We start from the raw sequence: 24,907 nt of genomic DNA on the forward strand, positions 1-24,907 counted from the left end.
GAAGAAAAAAAGCGCTACATCATTATCAACTGGTACTGATACATGGATGACACAATATGCATGGTAGATGAACCTAGAAACAGGCTACAGCAACTACACAAAGACATAAGTACTGTACACGAAAATTTCACAACAGAAGAAGAACAAGAAAACACACCGCACTTTTTAGACATAACCATAAGAAAAGACAATAATAAACACACATTTGACATATGAAGGAAACGCACAACAAGTGACATTATCTTAAATGAAACTTCAATCTACGTACAGAACCACAAACAAGCAGCAACCAGATACATGTTAAACAGGCTGAACATGATCCCCGTAAACACTTCTAATTACCAGAAAGAGTTAGCCATTATAAAACAAACAGCATTAAAAATGGACACAAAGAAACAATGATAACAAACTAAACAAAAAATAGAGAGACAAATAATGAAAAAACCACACTAACTCATACAACTTGCACTACAACAAAAAAAAAAAATGGCATACAATTACCTTCCACAGCAAATTCACTCATAAAATAGGAAACCCATTAAAAAAAACAAGGCATAAACATTGCTTACAAAAAACAAACAATGAAGCACTCCCAACTCTAAAATCAAAACCAGACAGATACTAACAGCGTGTTATCCATCAGCTCAGTTGCAGAGATTGTGAGAAGATATTGCAATGACTGGCAGGGCATTTGACAAAAGATATAAAGAACACATCAGAACAAATACAGTACAAACTATTCAACATTTGCGGATAATCTAAAAGAAGAACACCATAGACCAAGCAATATTGAAAACGACATGAGTATCATAAAAATCAGTAAAGACAGACACCACCTTTCTTCCACGAAAATTTCCACGTACAAAAAGCATTAACACAAAATAAACAGTGCTCAATAACCACATAAATATTGGAAAGACTCTATGCAGAATAATTGATGAAATTACATAAAAAAATAGCCTTTTCCATCCTTCACCCCCTCCCCCCCCCCCCCCCTCACTGTTTCATTTCACCTCTCACTCATCACCATCTCTTCTAACTCCATCACACTGCTGCATGTCCTCTCATCATGGTTTCCCCTTCCCCTTTAAAAAATAAACATCCATTGCTATTCCTTCTCTACTCTTATACAGTACATAAATACACAGAAACATAATTAAATAGAATTACACACATTCAATAACCTTTTTTTTTTTTAAAAAAAGTTGTAGGTCAAAGTCAAAGTAATGGAAAGGTTAAAAATCAAGCAATGGGAAATCCAGGATGGATGTAACAATTCCGAAGAAGGAAAGCTGCTACTCACCATATAGGGGAGATGCTGAGTCGCAATAGGCACAATAAAAAGATTCACACAATCATAGCTTTCGGCCATTATGGCCTTTGTCAGCAGTGCGCGCGCGCACACACACACACACACACACACACACACACACACACACACACACACACACACACACAGCAGTGTAGTTTCAGCTCTCTGTGACTGCAGACATATGTGCAAGTTGTGTGCGTGTGCCTGCAGTCTCAGAGCTGAAACTACACTGCTCTCAGACTGCATATGTGTGTGCAAGTTGCGTTTGCGTTTGTGTCTACTGCTGACAAAGGCCTATCGCGACTCCGCATCGCCACTTGGCAACACTTCAAAACACAAAGAACACCACATATGTGAAGTACAAAAAACAAACAATACAGCAGTGTGCATAAAAGTGTGTTGTGAGAAATACATAGTGGTGCAGAATATCTAAATATTAGACCAAAATTATCAGTGTAACACAGAAAAACAACGATGTGCTAGTAGACGGCATTTCCCGATGTAAGCGAGAAATCAGCTGAAAGATCACTGTAAGAACAAGTCAACCTGTTCTTAACGAACTGTTTTTCAATCTGAAAAGCAAATCAAAATGTAAATAACTTAATTACAGACCACTGATGATGCTGTACCTCAATAAAGCAAAACGCGTCTGATGAAAAAATCTTACATTTTGTAGTTGCAACTACAGCGAAAATACCCTCAAGAATTATAAAGCAACTATGAACACTATGACCACACAAATGAAGAATTTGACTAAGAATCAATCCCCCTCTAGCAATGCAGAACAGTGTGCAGAGATTTACATATATTCTGTGCATGTGTGTTTTTAGCATTAGTAGCTCATATATCTATTCCATATAGTGCTTACACACTTTATGGAAAATAAATATCCCTCCCACCCCATATGTAAAGCATGTCTGCAACTGCGTCGCCAGTGATCTCAATGATTCACAATCAAACTGGGAAGTGTCAGTACACCTCTGAAATACTTTCTTCTTGTGATGTAGTGGGGTAGATATAATGGGACATCGGCTGCTTGCTTTTCAGTTTGCAGATTCATGAAAAAGGGAGCTGCATAACCACAATCCAACAACATACCCTAGCTCAAACTACTACCCCTCTTCCAACCTATTACACCATGAGAACACAGTTATCTCCTAATACAGGTCTACTGCACTTAGATGTGGTACGCACTTTTATATTTCTTTGTAACACACTTTACCAGTAAACAATTTTGTACTATTAAAACACTATTTTTAATAATTTGAGATATTCCCATCCCATTTAACACAAACCACAGTGAAATCCTGCTTTTACACTGTTCAAGGGACTTCAAAAATTGGTGTGAAATGCGGGAAAATGTAAAATGTGGGAAATAACGTTTTAAGCTATAAAAGTTTTGTGTAGGATACCACCTTGCATTTTCACGCTTCATGTATGATATACATTCATAACAGGCATCAGAAGACTTGCCAGGGGCTTGTTCATTATCCAATAAAGGTTTATTATCTAATAAAAACTACTGATGTAATTGTAACTGCTAAACGTCTGGGAAGTAGGGACGTCTGACTCAATTTCATACGTCATAATGTTTCTGAAAGCCTGCAGCTGTAATTCATTATTTAAATGTCCGCCCCGGTAGCTGAGTGGTCAGCGTGACAGACTGTCAATCCTAAGGGCCCGGGTTCGATTCCCGGCTGGGTCAGAAATTTTCTCCGCTCAGGGACTGGGTGTTGTGTTGTCCTAATCATCTCCAGAACTGTATTCTGGCTGTTTATGTATCTCTGTATTTGAATATGCATGCCTATACCAGTTTCTTCGGTGCTGAAGTGTATTAGTTCTTGAGAAATATAAGAACAGAATGTTTGTATGAAATTTAATATAGTTTAATTTTGTACTACAAAACATTTTTGCTAGAAGTTGTGGTTACTTATGCAATTCTTTACCAACAGTTGACAGGTTAAGTTTTTCCATTGTGCTTGCGAAATGAGGTCCACATAGAAATGGTGAATAAAGCTGTAAACCAATTGTATCATTCTTATCTACAGTTATAAATAAACACCTTGTATTATCAGTCCCCAATTACGAATCCTATCCAAAAAGAAACCAGTGTACAAGTCTTATCAACTGTTGTTAATAATGAAGCAAACACTGAGCAATGCTGTGATCTCACCTGTTTCTTCACATCTCGCAGAACATGATGTAGTGTTGCAATGAACTTCAGGGAGTGGAGAGGAACAACTCTGTCATCATGATCAGCAGTTAACAATAGAGTGGCTGGATACTGAAATAATAATAATAATAATAATAATAATAATAATAATAATACTCTACTCAAGATTGCAAGTGACAGGAAATAATGTGTATCAGTTTCAATAAATACAGTGGAAACTGCATAGCAAGCATAAAAGCATAATTGAGTGTCGTCGTAACTGTCGTCTGCTTCACGTCTGCTGTGCAGCGAGCTACCTTAATTTAAGTATTAACTGTATTTTTCTTACTTGTCACTTCTTCTTCCGTGTGTATTTGCTTTTAGGAACCTTTAATTGTCGAGTGCTATTAATAGTTCCATAGATTTTGTGTTTGTTTTGAATACAGTCAGAGAGAGTCCCTTTAGTCAACCATAGTGCCAGTAGTGCTAGTGTTTGTTTTCAATACAGTCCAGAGACAGGTAGAGCTATTTTCATTGATTTCTACAAGAAGTGCCTAGCAACCACAGTTTAGTGAATAAACAGCCACCTTTAGTGAATTAGCAGTCTAGTTAAAGGTTGATTAACTCTCTTCAGTAAATTGATTCCTTAGGATGGATAGGATGTGTGACTGCTGTGTACAGACGCAGGAGGAGCTGGCCACTGTTCGCGAACAGCTGAGCGTGTTGATGGCCGCGGTCAGCCGTCTTCAGGCTGCTGCCTGAGTGTAGCGGCAGTGGGGAGTCTGGTGCGTCGCAAGGTACACTCCAGGTGTTACATGCTTCACCCACTGTCCCTGCTGTCAAGACATCTTCGCGTGTACTGGGCGCGGTTGGGCCACCCTCTCCCCAAGGGGAGTGGCGGGTTCAGCGGCGTTCGCGGCGCACGAGGCGGAGGGTCAATGTGGAGGCTGGCCGTGTGGCATCGCCCGCTCTGCCTGTGAGTGGACATGTGGCTGCTCCTTCAGCAAGGTCCGAGCAGGCACACGGGGGAGGGGTTTATTAGTTATTGGGAGCTCCAACGTTAGGCGGGTGATGGAGCCCCTTAGGGAAATAGCGGGAAGGTCGGGGAAGAAGGCCAGTGTTGACTGTCTGCTTGCCGGGGGTCTCATCCGAGATGTGGAGGCGGCCCTACCGGCGGCGATAGAGAGCACTCGCGGGGTGAAATCAGAGCTAACTATTTGTAGTATCGTTCCCAGAACCGATCGCGGTCCTCTGGTTTGGAGCCGAGTGGAAGGCTTAAACCAGAGGCTCAGACGATTCTGTGATGATCTGGGGTGCAAATTTCTCGACCTCCGCTATCGGGTGGAGAAATGTAGGGTCCCCTGAAAAGGTCAGGCGTGCACTACACGCCGGAAGCGGCTACAAGGGTAGCGGAGTACGTGTGGAGTGCACATGGGGGTTTTTTAGGTTAGAGAATCCCCTCCCTAGGCCCGACAAGACGCCTCCTGAGACGCAGCAAGGTAGGAGTAGGCAAAATGCAACAGGGAATAACAATATTAATGTGCTAATAGTAAACTGCAGGAGCGTCTACAGAAAGGTCCCAGAACTGCTCTCATTAATAAACGGCCACAACGCTCATATAGTACTAGGGACAGAAAGATGGCTGAAACCAGACGTAAATAGTAATGAAATCCTAAACTCAGATTGGAATGTATACCGCAGAGACAGGCTAGACAGTGAAGGGGGAGGCGTGTTTATAGCGATAAGAAGTGCAATAGTATCGAAGGAAATTGACGGAGATCCGAAATGTGAAATGATTTGGGTGAAGGTCACGGTTAAAGCAGGCTCAGACATGGTAATTGGATGTCTCTATAGGCCCCCTGGCTCAGCAGCTGTTGTGGCTGAGCACCTGAAGGATAATTCGGAAAATATTTTGAGTAGATGTCCCGACCATGTTATAGTTCTGGGTGGAGATTTTAATTTGCCGGATATAGACTGGGAGACTCAGACGTTCATAACGGGTGGCAGGGACAAAGAATCCAGTGAAATTTTTTTAAGTGCTTTATCTGATAACTACCTTGAGCAGTTAAACAGAGAACCAACTCATGGCGATAACATATTAGACCTTCTGGTGACAAACAGACCCGAACTATTTGAAAAAGTTAACGCAGAACAGGGAATCAACGATCATAAAGCGGTTACGGCATCAATGATTTCAGCCGTAAATAGGAATATTAAAAAGGGTAGGAAGATTTTTCTGTTTAGAAAAAGTGACAAAAAGCAGATTTCAGAGTACCTGTTGGCTCAACACAAAAGTTTTGTCTGAAGTACAGATACTGTTTAGGATCAGTGGACAAAGTTCAAAACCGTCGTACATAATGCGTTAGATGAGTATGTGCCAAGCAAGATCGTAAGAGATGGAAAAGAGCCACCGTGGTACAACAACCGAGTTAGAAAACTGCTGCGGAAGCAAAGGGAACTTCACAGCAAACATAAACATAGCCAAAGCCTTGCAGACAAACAAAAATTACGCGAAGCGAAATGTAGTGTGAGGAGGGCTATGCGAGAGGCGTTCAATGAATTCGAAAGTAAAGTTGTATGTACTGACTTGGCAGAAAATCCTAAGAAATTTTGGTCTTATGTCAAAGCGGTAGGTGGATCAAAACAAAATGTCCAGACACTATGACCAAAATGGTACTGAAACAGAGGATGACAGACTAAAGGCCGAAATACTAAATGTCTTTTTCCAAAGTTGTTTCACAGAGGAAGATTGCACTGTAGTTCCTTCTCTAGACTGTCGCACAGATGACAAAATGGTAGATATCGAAATAGACGACAGAGGGATAGAGAAACAATTAAAATCGCTCGAAAGAGGAAAGGCCTCTGGACCTGATGGGATACCAGTTCAATTTTACACAGAGTACGCGAAGGAACTTGCCCCCCTTCTTGCAGCGGTGTACCGTAGGTCTCTAGAAGAGCGTAGTGTTCCAAAGGATTGGAAAAGGGCACAGGTCATCCCCGTTTTCAAGAAGGGACGTCGAGCAGATGTGCAGAACTATAGACCTATATCTCTAACGTCTTTCAGTTGTAGAATTTTGGAACACGTATTGTGTTCGAGTATAATGACTTTTCTGGAGACTAGAAATCTACTCTGTAGGAATCAGCATGGGTTTCGAAAAAGACGGTCATGTGAAACCCAGCTCGCGCTATTCGTCCACGAGACTCAGAGGGCCATAGACACGGGTTCACAGGTAGATGCCGTGTTTCTTGACTTCTGCAAGGCGTTCGATACAGTTCCCCACAGTCGTTTAATGAACAAAGTAAGAGCATATGGACTATCAGACCAATTGTGTGATTGGATTGAGGAGTTCCTAGATAACAGGACGCAGCATGTCATTCTCAGTGGAGAGAAGTCTTCCGAAGTAAGAGTGATTTCAGGTGTGCCGCAGGGGAGTGTCATAGGACCGTTGCTATTCACAATATACATAAATGACCTTGTGGACAACATCGGAAGTTCACTGAGGCTTTTTGCGGATGATGCTGTGGTATATCGAGAGGTTGTAACATTGGAAAATTGTACTGAAATGCAGGAGGATCTGCAGCGAATTGACGCATGGTGCGGGGAATGGCAATTGAATCTCAATGTAGACAAGTGTAATGTGCTGCGAATACACAGAAAGATAGACCCTTTATCATTTAGCTACAAAATAGCAGGTCAGCAACTGGAAGCAGTTAATACCATAAATTATCTGGGAGTACGCATTAGGAGTGATTTAAAATGGAATGATCATATAATGTTGATCGTCGGTAAAGCAGATGCCAGACAGATTCATTGGAAGAATCCTAAGGAAATGCAATCCGAAAACAAAGGAAGTAGGTTACAGTACGCTTGTTCGCCCACTGCTTGAATACTGCTCAGCAGTGTGGGATCCGTACCAGATAGGGTTGATAGAAGATATAGAGAAGATCCAACGGAGAGCAGCGCGCTTCGTTACAGGATCATTTAGTAATCGTGAAAGTGTTACGGAGATGATAGATAAACTCCAGTGGAAGACTCTGCAGGAGAGACGCTCAGTAGCTCGGTACGGGCTTTTGTCAAAGTTTCGAGAACATACCTTCACCGAAGAGTCAAGCAGTATATTGCTCCCTCCTACGTATATCTCGCGAAGAGACCATGAGGATAAAATCAGAGAGATTAGAGCCCACACAGAGGCATACCGACAATCCTCCTTTCCACGAACAATACGAGACTGGAATAGAAGGGAGAACCGATAGAGGTACTCAAGGTACCTTCCGCCACACCGTCAGGTGGCTTGCGGAGTATGGATGTGGATGTAGATTTAGATGTAGATTCATTCCAGAATCTTACTTGTAATGCGAAACACTCATTAAGCAAAACCCACATAAATTAATGTAAAATATGGTAATGCATTCCATGAAGAGAAAGTTCTAAAACTTTATCTTATTCATGCCATTCATTCAAAGAAAATTATACATACACAATTATGTACTTTATATTTAAAAACAAAGATGATGTGACTTACCATACGAAAGCGCTTGTAGGTCGATAGAAACACTAACACATACACACACACACACACACACACACACACACACACACACACACACACACACACACACACACACACTTACCCTAGGGGGAAAAAAAGGACAGGTATACACTCGCGCACACACACACACATATCCATCCGCACATACGCAGACACAAGCAGACATTTGTAAAGGCAAAGAGTTTGGGCAGAGATGTCAGTCGAGGCGGAAGTAAAGAGGCAAAGATGTTATTGAAAGAGATGTGAGGTATGAGCGGCGGCAACTTGAAATTAGCGGAGGTTGAGGCCTGGCGGATAACGAGAAGAGAGGATATACTGAAGGGCTAGTTCCTATCTCCGGAGCCAGGAAACTGGCCCTTCCATGTGTGATTTGATTGAACAGCTTAAAATTAACTTTTTTTTTTATTAAAACTGTTAAACCACAAGTCCGACTATTAGTACAACTAATAAAAACAGTACAATTACATACTTCATGAAAAGTGGAAGTATAGATTTGTTGCTAAACTGCTCTGATACTTTGGTAGCTCACAATAAAATAAATAACCTGAAGCAACATCATACTAATTAATTGAAGAATGAGTATTCTTCTCAAGAAAACATGTTTAAAATTTATATGAACTTAACAGAAATTACCTGTGTTCCATCTCCATCTGGAACTTTCACATTATGAAGAGGTGAAAATTTCAGCAGATTTTCAAAATGTTTTTGGTCATCTGAACTGCCATAGTCTGACACCCACGCATAACCAATTGTGAACTTATGAAATCTCAGCATATCAAGAACACCAACTTGAGCAATAGCTGCACCAAAAAGCTCTGGTCTTTGGTTTATACATGCTGCTACTAGAAGTCCTCCATTAGAACCACCCTGAATAGTAAGTTTGTTACTTGATGTGAATTTTTCTTTTATAAGATACTCAGCAGCACACTGGAAATCATCAAACACATTCTGCTTGTTGAAAAGTCTACCAGCATTGTGCCAAGCTTCCCCATATTCTCTGAAAGGAAAAAAGGAAAGAAGAGAAATTACTCAAACATCTTAAACACATAGGAGTATTTATGCAGTATAGATAATATTATTTCTTACCCTCCGCCTCTAATATTAGCTACAGCCAATATACCCCCAAAGTGCTGAATGAACACCAGTCTTGTAACACTAAATGTCGGTTGAATGCTGACATTAAAACCTCCATAGCCATATAGCAGACATGGATTGCTTCCATCTTGCACTAGACCCTAGAATATTTTAAAAAGTTATACTGATCCTTCATGTGGGAAATACAACAACTTTCTACAATGGTTATATAGATAATACATTCCAATTAAAATTACTTTTTTATTGACACAGTGCAGTGGCATGGGACAGTGTTGCCAGCATGCAGCCAGCCACACTTCACAAGGCACTGTACGTAACATACGAAACAGTCAACACAGTGAGTACAATGCACTCAAGAAAGAAGTACGATTGGCTGGGGGCTGTCCCTTATCTCTCAACGTGCTGAAACATCAATCGAAAAGTAATTCTAATTGGATTATAGTTAAAAAGTTAATAATCTAAAATGACACAACAAAAATAAATTTTTAGCTTTCAAATGACAGAGCTGCACTATTGTGGCTTGCACTACGATACACTATTGCATATACCATAGTCATCAAATTTCATTTCAGTCACCTACCACACACTGTACTCATCTTGGCAATTTCTTTGTGACATGAAAGTTTTCTAAAGCAACAGCACAGGAGTTTCTACAAAGCAGTAACTCTTGATTTCTGTGGGTGTTATACGAATACACATTGAATAATGTCTCTTCTCTTTATCACTGAGTTTATGTTGTTTCTAGTTTCACTCTCAAGCATACCAGTCACAAGCAACAGCTTTGAAGCAACAGCAATTCTGGCATGGCAAACTAAATAACTTATGAGAGTGACAGCTGCACAAAAGCAGTAGCATCATATCTCCAATGAGGAACTTCCAACTTTTAGTGGAGGACAAGAGCATGTTAAGGAATTATGGTTCAACTTTAAAAGAGTAGCCGACCACATACTGGATAGACACACAGTGGAAAAATATATGATCGGGGGGGGGGTTACACTCCATGGTATATGATCATGGTAAAAAGTCCTAAAAAACAAAGATACTGCATAAGAGGTATAAAACATAGCATATTATGGTATAAATAGAGATGCAGAATATAACATGTTTGGCTGTCAAGAGAGCAATGCCAACCTTCAATGACTACCATAACACAATACTGTTGAATGATTGTTCACGAAACCCAAAGATATTCTGGTCATATATACAGGTCATTGGTTGCATCAAAGTTTATCAGGGTTGCCACAAGCTTCCCTAGGTGAAATTCCCTGATTTCCCAACACGTTTTAGCATTTTCCCTGACAAATTTTGAGATATCAAGGTAAGTTAAGATGTAAGTTGATGATCAGTCTTGGCAGCTGTGGTACAAGAAACAATAGTGAAAATGAGGAAATACAATAAAAAATCTTTGAAGCCTATGGCATTTCCTGATGTGAGCGAACATCTTAAGTACTAACATCAACATCTTTTGCAATGAACTGTTTTTAGATGGATAAAGCAAGCCCAATGGTATGACAACTGATGTTATTTTACTTTATTAAAACGAAACACATTTGGTGACAAAAACATGCATTTCCTTGGAGTCTCAAGACAGATTTAAAATACATTCACTGATTTCAGATATAACCTCAGAAAAAAAGTAGCCTTCTTGAAAGAAGTGTATAAGGCGGGGAAGAATTGTGTAAACCAACACTGTAGGTGACTGCCAATAAAATGTTGGTTCTACTATGTTCATTATTGTCAGTTATTACCCACTGTATTAATCTATTATTTTACAGTTTTTTATGATTTTTCTTTTGAGAATTATATAGTACATAGCATACAAACTACTAGCGACTGACAATTTTCTTCTTCTTATTGACCATACTTTCCAACATATACACTACTTTTTAAATGCCAAAATGTACTAGAACAAATAAAATGTCTATAAAATGCAACACTGTACAGTGTACTTGTGGTGAGGCAGTCGCAATTCGTGAAATCCAGTGCCGATGGCCTCTTGCTTGCTGAGGAGTATCACAGTCCTGGGTCTATGGATAAACTATGAAAGTCCACAGTATTGTGTCACACACAAATACACCAGGCCTGCAGGCAGATCGGCGAGACTAGATCTGATGGGCACGACCTGCACATTAGTGGGAAGCAAATGGCTGCAGATCAGTAGGCCCAATTCATTACAGATACCCACAGAAACTGCCTGTGGTTTTGGCCCATCGCAGAAGTCCACTAGTGTGGCCAGCTATTCATGAGCCATAAACAGCATGTTGTTAAAATGAGACCATGGTGATCAATCCAAGCAACAGATAACTTGTTCAAATACTCTGATAATCAATAATAACAAGGATAGGTAGCAATTCATCATAAAGATGATTTCTGAGCTGCAGACAAGCAGGTATAAAAGACAATCCAACTTTCATAACTAAAATTTCAGTTATAGCGTTTGTCAGAAAACGAGAGAGAGCGCGCGCGCACACACACACACACACACACACACACACACACACAAAAAATCACTCAGACATAACTCATGGACATATGACCACCATTTCCAGCCACTGTATCTACAGTCTCAGATTCAGATCCAAACAAACCACTCCACTCCTCACACCACCCTGCCTCACATCAGCAGCTGTGAGACTAGAGGCACAAAGTGGTGTCAGCAATGACTGCAAGCTGAGGGAAGTGGTAGGAAGGGGAGAAGCAGTAGTAATGAGGGTGTAGGGAAGCAGCGCACATATTCGGTTGCACCTAGCCAGTGACGATGCATTACACATCAGTTAAAAATCCGTTTCATGTACTAAGACAAAAATGAGATTTTTCCAGTGTTCTTTTCAAATTTCCCAAATTTCTCTGACATTTGAAATTCCCTGATTCCCAGAATGTGTGGCAACCCTGTTGATGTTGCATCACTCGCAGTCGAGATAGGAACAAACTGACGGTAGCAAAGTACAGGCAGAAGTGGTCTACTCCTTTTTCAAATGTTGCTTTACAAAGGAAAACCTAGGAGTATCGCATAATTCAATTCTTGTGCCACTTAACAGATAAGTGAAATAGATATTTGCACCAACAGCACTGGAAAAGCTGAAATCATTAAAACTGAACAAAGTTCCAGGGCCCGATGGAATTCTGTATCGGACACTATACTGAATTTGCAGCTGAGTTAGGCTCTCTTACCTATAATTTATCATAGAGCCCTTGAACAAAATACTGTGCCCAGTAGTCTGAAGGAATCACATGTCACATCTCTCTTCAAGAAAACATATTTCTGACATCTGATGTAAAATCTTAGAACATATTCTGAGCTCAAATGTGATGAAGGGGCTCTCAGAGGAAGATTTTCCTCCATGCCAACTAGCATGATTTGCGAAAACGCTGATCACATGACAGGAAGATCAAATTAAGAGAATGAAAGAAATCTGGGCAGAAATGAAGGCAAATGCTCACCTCCAGAGTACTTTGTACAGTTCTAATGGAATTATTTGCAAATGATGATGATAAAACTGTATAAATCCAAACTGCAAAACATTATGCAATGTGTAGATAACAAAATGTATAGGTACATTTCAAAAGGAAAATCCACTTTAGAATACCATAAAAAAATCCCAAGGGGAAAAACATGGCTGGCCAACACTTATCTTCAGGAGATGAAATTCCAGTACTGCCAACACACACACACACACACACACACACACACACACACACACACCAGGATGACAGACCCTTCTACTGTGCAGATGAGGTAAAATAAAATCAATGTCCCTTTCTCCATTCTGAGGAAGGAATGTTTGCATTCACTTAGTGCTGGAAGCCAAATGCATAGATAATCAAAATTAATCTGTGTAATTCAAGTTGTACATACCTTTTTATGGACGATGAACATTGGAACTTGTGTGCCATCTTTGCTTGAAAAAAATACTTGTTTAGTTTCATATGGACTGGGATCAAATCCCTGGAATTTTATCTCTCTAAAGACCTAGAAGTGAAGTCATCCAAATGTTAGGAATATAACCATGCTATTAAATAAGGCAATGACCAAATCTGTACTGCAAAACAACTTACAGATGGTTCTAGTTCCTCCTTTGTGAGATCACAGTGATATATAATTCCAGGGGTTAGAAATGACGTAAACTGGTAAAACATCTCTGAATGTTTCTTCTTTCCCGAATAGCCCGTAACAGTGCCCACATCAAGGGGAAATGTTTTCAGCAAACTACCATTATTTAAATCATGCAATTGTAGTACACTCTGTAACATGATATAAAATACACACATTCATGTGCGTTACGGCAACAATACAGTATTGGCATAATTCCAGACAATATTTCACTTTATGTTGCAGAGAATTAAGGTAGAAGTCAAAAATTAAAATTCTCCAAAAATTAGTATCTGTAGTAACAGTTCTATAAACTCCAAGGATTAAGGTGTGTGGGGTGGAGAGGTTACCCCAGGGTGAGTCAATTTTAGGAAAACCACAGAAAATCTAGTTGGAGAGTTTTTTTTATTACCACTCCTTGTATTTGGTGTATCACTTTTTTTCCTATGTTTCCTTGTTTCATATTATTTGCCCATATTCCTCACCATGCTGTAATCTTTCCTTGCACATTCACTTATCTCTGTCATTTCTTTCATTTCCTGTATTATACTCCCCATGTATCTGAAACTATATAGATCCACGGTGACAGATGGCTAACTGACATTGTGAGGGCAGAACTATCATAAATAGATTTACACTTTTCGTACATCAACTTCTGAATTTCTTCTATTATCTTTCATTGATGAGAAATTTCAAGGCTGCTGGATTGGATGCAATGCAGTAACACCTACTACTCCACTGAAATAGCCACCATGATGCCCAGATCTTACCACACTTAACAACTCATTATAGCAACTTAAGTCCCAGATGTCTCACCTGTACAAGAGTAATGAAGAATAGTACACAACTGCTGGGAAAGTCTTTTGAAGCACAACTCATATGACAATCCTCATGATGACAAGGAGACACAGATCTCCGTGTAAAGCACACTAGTTAACCACACCAGATGCATAGTTTTTGCACGCAAATATTGTAATACACAAAACACTGTTTTGATTTAGTGGCGCAGTGTGTTCCCTGACATTTTTAAAAAAATTCAAGAAGTTCACATACCATATTTCATATAGACTTCAAAATGGACTGTCAACTGAACATCTTATATTTATGGGAATATTTTGTTACAGCTTTTGACTGTATAAACCATTATCTCCCCAAACAAACGTTAGATAATAATGGAATTCTACGCATAGCAATTTCATAGTTTTTATTTCATTTCAATTACAGAAAGCAGATGGTATTAGTTCCATAACAATAAAGCAATATTAACCACTAAGAATCCAATGCAATAAGACAGGATGTTCTACAGGATTTAATTTTGGACCTGTATTGTTTCTGATCACTTTCCACACACAATTTCACAAGAGAAAAATTGTCCCTTTTACAGCTGAGATACAAGGATAATTTCAAAAATTCTGCACACTAAAAAGGAATTGAAGAAAATAATTTATTTTACAAAATACCTTTAAGGCTTTAATCTTCATTCTTGCTTATGGCAGCTACCCAACATTTTGGCAACTTCCCTATTCCAAACACATCACCTTTGTTCTTGAGCTGACGGATTACTCTCGTCACCTCAATGAAAGCTTCTTCAGTCAAATTAAAACATTTTCCATGGAGTTTTCTTTCAGCTTAGGAAACCAAGTCAAAGTCTGGAGGGCTCATATCAGAATGGTGAATGTGGACGTATTTGCAATCCACATCTGTCGAGTGTGTGTGTCACTCGTAGAGCAATATGCAGTCTTAAATTATCATGCAAAATTAGGCCAGCAGCTGCTAGCATTTCAGGCCTTCGACGAACTTTAAAGTACAAAACATTTTGCAGAAACAGCTGGCAGTATGTGCCTGTTACAGATGTCTCTTGTGGTGCCCTATCTGTAGTTATAACTCCATTCATGTTGGAAGGTTACAAGACTTTTGGCTTGCCTCCTTCCATTTATACTAAATTTATCTGCCCATGTCAGGACTAGTGATAGGCAGGACACTTCAGTTACATCTACTTAAAGTCTTGTTACACTGAGTTATAAAGGGGATGGGGCTTTTTTTTTTTTGTTGTTGTTGTTTTGGTTTTGGGCGCAAAACCGCTATGGTCATTAGCGCCCGGTCCGTGACTTAGGAAACAGTAAAAACCGAAAATGGAAACCAGCAGCAATGAGAACGAAACTCAAAAAATTGGAGAAACTAAAACAGAAGGAAGGCTTAAAAATCCACTACAGAAAGGGGTTGGTTGGCCCCAAAAAAAGCTTCAAATGACTGTCGTCATTTCACTGGCACTAATAAACTCGAGAACGCGATCAGCCGAGCGCGTGTCATCTGCTAAAATTGACGATATATCAGGCGACAGCTGTAGACGGGCGCGTAACTGAGTAAAATAGGGGCACTCAAGTAAAAGGTGTCTTACAATCCACAGCTGAGAGCAGTGGGGACAGAGTGGGGGAGGATCGCCGCTTAAAAGATGTCGATGGCTAAAAAGACAGTGCCCTATCCGGAGTCTAGTTAAAATTACCTCCTCCCGACGATGCACTCGGGAGGAGGAGGTCCAAGCACAAGGAAGAGCTTTCACGTCCCACAATTTATTATGAGGAAGTGTCGACCAATGTGCGTGCCATAAAAGAACAACACGACAACATAAAACACTCCGCAGACCGGCGAAGGGAATCAATTGAATAGCTGGCCGAAAAAGAGAGACTGCAGCCTTGGCCGCAATATCGGCCGCCTCATTTCCACAGATACCAACGTTTCCCGGGAGCCAGAGGAACGCCACCAAGACGCCCCCCAGGTGGAGCAAGCGCAGACAGTCCTGACTCCTGTGGACCAGAGGGTGGACAGGGTAAAGAGCTTGGAGACTGCGGAGAGAGCTGAGAGAATCTGAACAGATAATGTACTGTATTCGCTGATGGCGGCAGATGTAGTGGACAGCCTGGAGAACAGCGTAAAGCTCCGCAGTATAAACCGAACACTGGTCGGGAAGCCGAAATTGATTTGGGGTGTCGCCAACAATATAGACACTCCCTACACCTAACGATATTTTCGAGTCATCAGTGTAAATAAACGTGGCTTCCTTCATTTGTGCACGTAGAGCAGCAAATGCCCGACGATAAACAAGTGAAGGGGTACCATCCTTGGGAAATTGACAAAGGTCATGGAGCAGGCAGATCCGGGGACGGAGCCAAGGCGGTGCTGTACCCCAAGTTGTCACGAAGGTTTTAGGAAAGCGGAAGGAAAGAGAATGGAGCAGTTGATGGAAGCGGTCTCCCGGTGGTAGGAGGGAGGAGGGGCGGCCTGCATACCCTACATCAAAGGAGGCGTCGAAAAAAATGTCATGGGCTGGATTAGCAGGCATGGAAGACGGATGGCTAGCATAACGACTCAGGACTGCTCGCCGATTGGACAGCGGAGGTTCAGCAGTCTCAGCATAAAGGCTTTCCACAGGGCTGGTGTAAAAAGCTCCAGACACTAAACGTAATCCACGGTGGTGGATAGAGTCGAGACGACAAAGAATAGACGGCCGAGCAGAGGAGTAAACTATGCTTCCATAGTCCAATTTCGAGCACACTAAGGCGCGATAGATGTGGAGAAGGACCACTCGGTCCACTCCCCAGGAGGTACCATTCAGGACACACAGGATGTTGAGGGATCGCAGACAGCGAGCCGAAAGATAGGAAACGTGGGAGGACCAGCACAGTTTTCTGTCAAACATAAGACCCAAGAATTTAGCGACGTCCGAAAACGGAAGGTTGATAGGTCCTAGATGTAAGGAGGGTGGAAGAAACTCCTTACGTCGCCAAAAATTAACACAAACGGTCTTCCTGGGAGAAAAACGGAACCCGGTTTCAATGCTCCAAGAGTAGAGGCAATCGAGACATCCTTGAAGACGACGTTCAAGAAGGCTGGTCCGTTGAGAGCTGTAGTAGATTGCAAAATCATCCACAACGAGGGAGCCCGAGACATCAGTAAGGAGACAATCCATAATTGGATATATGGCAATGGCAAACAGTACAACACTTAGCACGAAGCCCTGGGGTACCCCGTTTCCTTGGGAGGAAGTACAGAGAGAGTAGTGTTCACCCGCACTCTAAATGTGCGCTCTGCCATAAATTCGCGAAGAAAAAGGGGCAGCCGACCTCGAAAGCCCCAAGAGAACAGTGTGCAGAGGATGCCTGTCCTCCAACAGGTATCTTATGCTCTCTCCAGATCAAAAAATATTGCTACTGTTTGGCGTTTCCGGAGAAAATTGTTCATGATATAGGTGGAGAGAGAAACAAGATGGTCAACTGCAGAACGATGCTTTTGGAAACCGCATTGGGCAGGTGTTAAAAGACTGCGAGACTCCAGCCACCAAGCTAAACGGCAATTCACCATACGCTCCAAAACCTTACATACACGACTCGTGAGAGAAATGGGGCGATAGCTAGAGGGGAGATGTTTGTCCTTTCCAAGTTTCGGAACAGAAATGACGATAGCTTCCCGCCATCGTCTGGGAAAAGTACTGTCGGCCCAAATTCGATTATAAATGCGAAGGAGGTAACGCAGACTATGGGTTGATAAATGCAGCAACATTTGGATGTGGATACCATCCGGTCCTGAGGTGGAGGAGCGAGAAGAATAGAGTGCATGTTGGAGTTTCCGCATGGAGAAAACAGTATTATAGCTTTCGCGATTTTGAGAGAAGAAAGCAAGAGGTTGCACTTCCGCTGCACGTTTCTGCGGGAGAAATGCTGGCAGGTAATTTGAAGAGCTCGAAATCTCAGCAAAGTGTTGACCCAAGGAGTTAGAAATTGCGACGGGGTCCACCAACGTATCACGCGCGACAGTGAGCCCAGAGACCGGGGAGAAACTAGGTGCGCCAGATAACCGTCGAAGTCGACTCCAAACTTCTGAGGAGGGAGTGAAGTTGTTAAATGAGCTAGTAAAGAATTTCCAGCTTGCCTTCTTGCTATCGCGGACGATGCGACGGCATCGCGCACGGAACTGCTTATAGCGGATACAGTTGGCCAAAGTAGGATGGTGGCGGAAAACGCAAAGAGCACGGCACCGCTCACATATTGCGTCATGGCATGCCTCGTTCCACCAAGGAACTGGGGGGCGCCGGGGCAATTCAGAGGGGCGTGGTATCGAACGGTCCGCAGCTGTAAGAATAACGTTGGTAAGATATTTGACCTCATCGTCGACGCTAGGAAAGTGACGGTCATCGAATGTCGCTAGAGACGAAAAAAGTGTCCAATCGGCTTGGGCAAACTTCCAGCGTCGCGGGCGCATATATGGCAGTTGAGGCTGCAGTCTAAGGACACATGGAAAGTGGTCACTCGAGTGTGTATCATCAAGGGCGAACCATTCGAAGCGCCGAGCTAGCGGAACAGTACCGACCGAAAGGTCCAAATGAGAGAAATTTGTCGCGGAGGCAGACAAAATGTAGGGACCCCAGTGTTGAGGCAAACTAGATCCGCTTGGTGGAAAACGTCTAGCAATAGTGAGCCACGTGGACAAGGATGTGGAGATCCCCAAAGCCAGTTCGTGCCATTGGTGTGGACGATGGAATGTATACAGTACAAAGAGAAAAGGTATATCCAGAAAGGGAAAGATGGACAGCGACAGCTTGGAAGGAAGTGTTTAAGTGGATTGGGTGGTAATGGAGAGTATCATGGAGAAGAATCATGAGTCCTCCATGGGCTGGAGTGCCTTCAACAGAGGGGAGATCAAATCGGACGGACTGAAAATGGGGAAGAACAAAGCGGTCATGGGGACGCAGCTTTGTTTCCTGAAGACAGATGACCGGCGAGTAGGATCGTAAGAGGATCGACAATTCATCCCGATTGGCTCGAATGCCGCGGATATTCCAGTGGATAATGGACAGAGGGTGAACAGAAAATGGAGGAATGTGACCAAGGTTGCCGTCAACTCAACGACTGCTCAGAGCTTGCGACCGACAGCATGGAATGGCATTCAGCCAAAGGCAGAAGATCCTGATCCATACGTTGTTCAGGAGCAGCTCCTGCCACCAGCGATCGGCCGGTTGATCGGCCGCCAGCAGTGCGCGTCGGCGACACAGAACGGCCGAGGGCGATTTTCGCCAGGTGGTGCTGTAGATGAGACACGCCTTGGCGGAGAAGGAGAGGAACTGGCTTTCTTATTAGCCTTCTTGGAAATATGATGTTTAGATGAAGGAGGAACCAATGGTTGTGAAGTTGGGGTACATAAAAAATCTTCACGAGTATGCTCTTTTTCAAAGTCTTGGTGTCTGACTTTTGGGCTCGAGATTTAGCAGAACCCGATGAAGGGTGAGCCATAGAGTGGGCAGGCGTAAGTTGTGAGGTTGAACGGGCGATCTTTGCACTGGCCGATCTGACGACCATGGCACTAAAGGCGAGGTCGCAAGTCTGCATGGCCGCCTCCTTTGTTGGCCGAGGAGAAGCAAGGACAGTGCTGTATTTTCCTGTCTGAGGCACGGTGGGCTGTCGACTGGCGAATAATTTTCGAGCCGCAAAGGTCGACACCTTTTCCTTCACTCTGATTTCTTGGATGAGCTTTTCATCTTTAAAAATGGGGCAATCTCGAGAGGAAGCTGCGTGGTCACCCATACAGTTGATGCAGCGAGGGGATGGAGGTGGACAAGCACCCTCATGGGCATCTTTGCCACACGTAACGCATTTGGCCGGATTGGAACAGAACTGGCTGGTGTGATTGAACCGCTGACACCGATAGCAACGCGTAGGGTTTGGGACGTAAGGGCGAACGGAAATTATCTTATAGCCTGCTTTGATTTTCGATAGGAGTTGGACTTTGTCAAATGTCAAGAAGACATGCGGGTTGGAATGATGTTCGTGCCAACCCTTTTCATAACTATGAACAGCCGTTACGCCCTGGTCAGACAGGTAGTGCTGAATTTCTTCGTCAGACAATCCATCGAGGGAGCGTGTATAAATGACTCCCCGCAAGGAATTTAAAGTGTGGTGCGCTTCAACCTGTACAGGGAAGGTGTGAAGCAGTGAAGTACGCAGCAATTTTTGTGCCTGGAGGGCACTGACTGTTTCTAACGACAAGGCGCCATTCTGTCATCTGGAACAAGACTTTACAGGACCTGCAATTGCGTCGACACCTTTCTGAATAATGAAAGGGTTGACCGTGGAGAAGTCGTGACCTTCGTCAGACCGAGAAACAACAAGGAACTGTGGCAACGATGGAAGAACTGTCTATGGCTGAGACTCAGTGAACTTACGCTTGAGCAGACATAGTGGAAGGTGAGGAAACCATTGCGGAAGAATCCCCCATGATTACCGGCGTCTCTGATGGCACGCTCCTCCCTTGTGGGGGCCCTCTCTGAGGGCACTCCCGCCTTAGGTGATTGTTCACACCTCAGGTCACACCTCCCGACAAACGGACGGAGGGACCAATCGGCACTTTCGTAAGGTATCAGCTCGGGTAATCACCCCTCCCTGGGCCTGGCCGTTACCAGGGGGTACGTACGCGTCCTACCTGTCTACCCGGGGCGGGGCATTACGCGTTACCCCGTCACCAGCTACGCATGGGAATGCATGGGTCAGCCTTCAGACACGCACAGGGAGGAAGAAAGAGAAAGGGAAAAACAAAGGAAGGGAAAGGAAAGAAGAGAGGTCTCAAACGCCGCAGCGGAGAAAAGGGTAAAGAGAAGAGGTAACAAAAAGGGAAGGACAAAGGAAGGATGAAGACATACAAGCATAGAAGGCAAAGAATGTGTCACATTTACGAGCGTCCGTCTCCGGACGTAGGCACAAACCATACTCCCAGAGGGGGAGAAAGGGAAGTAAAGAGCCAGAGGTGATGGGAGAGGGGGCGAAGATCGGGATAGGGAAGGATGCGGAAAGGGAAAGTATGCAGCCCGGAAAAGGAGGGGGGCCACATTAGCACGGGGTCCCGTGCTCGCTACACACGTATCCACAAAAGAGTTGTGGACCCCCTGGGGGGAGGGATGGGGCTGGTGGAGAGTCTGAAGGAAGTGGTTAGTGTCTTTGACATGGGAGACCAGATTACGGGCAATTAACCAGCAACAATGTGGTAACCAGGATAGTTGGGTTTGTGGATTTTGTGGAGCATGTAGAAGGTGGGTGTCCGAGGTGTCATAGGTGTGAGGAGGGAAATCGATTCAGGGGAGATGTTCTGGGAAGGGCATTGTGCTTTAAGCAGGGGTTGGAATTTGCTGGACTTCTGGGATGGGATCACTCTGCTAGAGTTTATAGATGGAGGAGTTAGATAATTAATGGAGGCCTTCTACTAGGTAATCATTGCAATTCATACCAACAGTGGTGGAACCTTTGTCTGAAAGGAGGATGATTAGGTCAGGATTTGTTTTGAGGTTGTGTATGGCTGTTCTTTCTTCTACTGAAAAGCTGGTGTTCTGAGGACGGGACCTTCGAAAGGTTGGTGAGGCTAAATTAGAGTAAGGAATTCTTGGAAGGTGACCAGCTGGTGGTTAGGTGGGTGGGGGGAGGGGGGCATGGTTCAATGTTGGAAATAGGGTGGTTCTGGTTGGAGGGATTGGTGGCACAGAAGCGCTTCCACTGTAGGGATCGGGAGAACGAGAGTAGGTCTTTGACAAGTCCAGTATGGTTAAATTTGGGTGCAGGGCTAAAGGTGAGGCCTTTGCATAGAACTGAAACTTCTGGGGAGCTGAGGGTTTTGGTGGAAAGCTCAACAACAGTGTTACAGGAGTATTTTGACTCTGCATTTTGATTTGGTGGAGGGTTGGTATGGAGTCTTGGGGAGCCGTGGCAAGTTGCAAAGGTCAGCTAGGCAGGGTTTAGCTGTTATGAGGGGTGGATGAGGAGGAACACTGTGGAAACGATGTGTGTTAGGTAGTGGTGTTCCGAGGGGGCAGTAGGATGTCAGCAGGTTGGATAACTTATGGAGGTCGTGTCAGGAATGCTCCTCCATGTGGTGGATAGCAAGGTACTGAATTCCAGAGCTGTGCTGTATGGAGTAGAGACTGCAGAGTACTAGTTTCTTGTGGAGGGAGCATAGATGGTTCTGGGATGCCTGTGCCATGGAGAAGTGTTTTTGCAGTATCATGTTCATAAGACCCAGGGACTGGTGCAATCTGAAAAGGCGTAGGTCATTGTGAAAGTAAGGGTGGGATTTAGAGAAAGGAATCTTTACAATTAGGTCATTTGGGGGGATCCCATGGTCTAAGCAGCAATTGAGAAAAAGGATGTGGGGCTGGGTTTCAGCCAGGGAAAAGGATACTTTGCTAAACTGGTGCAGAAAGATGGAGCGGGGGTCCACTGTGGCAGGAATGGCATAAAGGAAATAGAAATGATACAGAAATGGGCAAAGTATGTTATGGTTGTGAGTGAACATGGGTGAGCAAATACACTCCTGGAAATTGAAATAAGAACACTGTGAATTCATTGTCCCAGGAAGGGGAAACTTTATTGACACATTCCTGGGGTCAGATACACCACATGATCACAATGACAGAACCACAGGCACATAGACACAGGCAACAGAGCATGCACAATGTCGGCACTAGTACAGTGTATATCCACCTTTCGTAGCAATGCAGGCTGCTATTCTCCCATGGAGACGATCGTAGAGATGCTGGATGTAGTCCTGTGGAACGGACTGCCATACCATTTCCACCTGGCGCCTCAGTTGGACCAGCGTTCGTGCTGGACGTGCAGACCGCGTGAGACGACGCTTCATCCAGTCCCAAACATGCTCAATGGGGGACAGATCCGGAGATCTTGTTGGCCAGGGTAGTTGACTTACACCTTCTAGAGCACGTTGGGTGGCACGGGATACATGCGGACGTGCATTGTCCTGTTGGAACAGGAAGTTCCCTTGCCGGTCTAGGAATGGTAGAATAATGGGTTCGATGACGGTTTGGATGTACCGTGCACTATTCAGTGTCCCCTCGACGATCACCAGTGGTGTACGGCCAGTGTAGGAGATCGCTCCCCACACCATGATGCCGGCTGTTGGCCCTGTGTGCCTCGGTCGTATGCAGTCCTGATTGTGGCGCTCACCTGCACGGCGCCAAACACGCATATGACCATCATTGGCACCAAGGCAGAAGCGACTCATCGCTGATGACGACACGTCTCCATTCGTCCCTCCATTCACGCCTGTCGCGACACCACTGGAGGCGGGCTGCACGATGTTGGGGCGTGAGCGGAAGACGGCCTAACGGTGTGCGGGACCGTAGCCCAGCTTCATGGAGACGGTTGCGAATGGTCCTCGCCGATACCCCAGGAGCAACAGTGTCCCTAATTTGCTGGGAAGTGGCGGTGCGGTCCCCTACGGCACTGCGTAGGATCCTACGGTCTTGGCGTGCATCCGTGCGTCGCTGCGGTCCGGTCCCAGGTCGACGGGCACGTGCACCTTCCGCCGACCACTGGCGACAACATCGATGTACTCTGGAGACCTCACGCCCCACGTGTTGAGCAATTCAGCAGTACGTCCACCCGGCCTCCCGCATGCCCACTGTACGCCCTCGCTCAAAGTCCGTCGACTGCACATACGGTTCACGTCCACGCTGTCGCGGCATGCTACCAGTGTTAAAGACTGCGATGGAGCTCCGTATGCCACGGCAAACTGGCTGACACTGACGGCGGCGGTGCACAAATGCTGCGCAGCTAGCGCCATTCGATGGCCAACACCGCGGTTCCTGGTGTGTCCGCTGTGCCGTGCGTGTGATCATTGCTTGTACAGCCCTCTCGCAGTGTCCGGATCAAGTATGGTGGGTCTGACACACCGGTGTGTAGACTCAGAAACATACACAGATTTGTGAAAAAATGCAAAAAAAAATCATGAAACTGTGTGAAACCACAAAAAATATGCATATATACATTAAAAATGTACAGAAACATGAGTGAAGAAGAATGATGAGGTATGGGAGAGTGTGTGTGTGTGGGGGGGGGGGGGGGGGCTGGAATGAAGACAGGGGAAGTAGGAATGGGTCAGTTGAGGACAGAAAGTTTAAGTGGCATAGGCAGATGTGGAAAATGAAACACCAAAGTACATCAGGACGATTGATGAAGTGGGATCAACAGGAATAAATGTAATTTTAACTATCTGAGGAAAGAAACTGGGGATGCTATATCAACAACCCGTATGGTGTTGCATGGACAATCATTGATACAGTGTGGCTCAGAATTAGTTACAGTTCAAATGCGGTGCACAAAGAATGGACACTGGGAAGAGTAATGCTATAGAGAAGAGTAACAAAGAAGAACTTCACAGGGTTGTAGGATGGAAGAAAGCCATTCAGCAAAACTCAAACAATGGAAACTCCAGGTAAGAATAGCAGCAATGTAAGTAAAGACAGATTGCTACTTACTGTAAAGAAGACATATCACGTCAAGTCGCAGACAGGCGCAATCAAAAGATACTCACATATTCACATATAGCTTTCAGCCACAGCCTTCATCGGAGCTTTTGGGGCAATGGCAATTTGCCACCTTATGATTCTACGTTAGAAGATTTCAAGATAGCTACTCCATTGCGTAATATACAGTTGACATGGAGTCTTATGTGGAGTGTGACAGAGTCGTGATAGGTCCATTACTCTGATAGGTTTCAGTGTCACACACACCTTGGGATATTGCAACACCATACACAAATACCACCAGCAGTTTCACGTCTGGTTGTTCGCAGTGGAATTTTTTCATGTGTGAAGAGTCAAAACTCTTCTACTGTGACAACAGACTTCAGTTCTGGCTCAAAACCTTGTCTCCACG

The 24,907-nt window shown here is 43.8% G+C and overlaps 1 protein-coding gene across 3 annotated transcripts in view; it reads right to left on the reverse strand.

Annotated features, from left to right (window-relative positions):
- Positions 1-24,907, reverse strand: part of LOC124602802 (prolyl endopeptidase) — a 99,116-nt gene that overhangs the window by 13,213 nt on the left and 60,996 nt on the right. For all 3 annotated transcript variants that reach the window (XM_047136348.1, XM_047136346.1, XM_047136345.1), the window contains exons 9-13: positions 13,166-13,351; positions 12,966-13,079; positions 9,101-9,249; positions 8,648-9,011; positions 3,486-3,596 (exon numbers count right to left, since the gene is read on the reverse strand). In XM_047136348.1, coding sequence (XP_046992304.1) covers positions 3,486-3,596; positions 8,648-9,011; positions 9,101-9,249; positions 12,966-13,079; positions 13,166-13,351 — 924 coding nt within the window. The remainder of the gene's footprint in view (positions 1-3,485; positions 3,597-8,647; positions 9,012-9,100; positions 9,250-12,965; positions 13,080-13,165; positions 13,352-24,907) is intronic.

Source organism: Schistocerca americana, chromosome 1 (genome assembly GCF_021461395.2).
Source record: "Schistocerca americana isolate TAMUIC-IGC-003095 chromosome 1, iqSchAmer2.1, whole genome shotgun sequence".
In the NCBI taxonomy this organism is placed as follows: domain Eukaryota; kingdom Metazoa; phylum Arthropoda; class Insecta; order Orthoptera; family Acrididae; genus Schistocerca; species Schistocerca americana.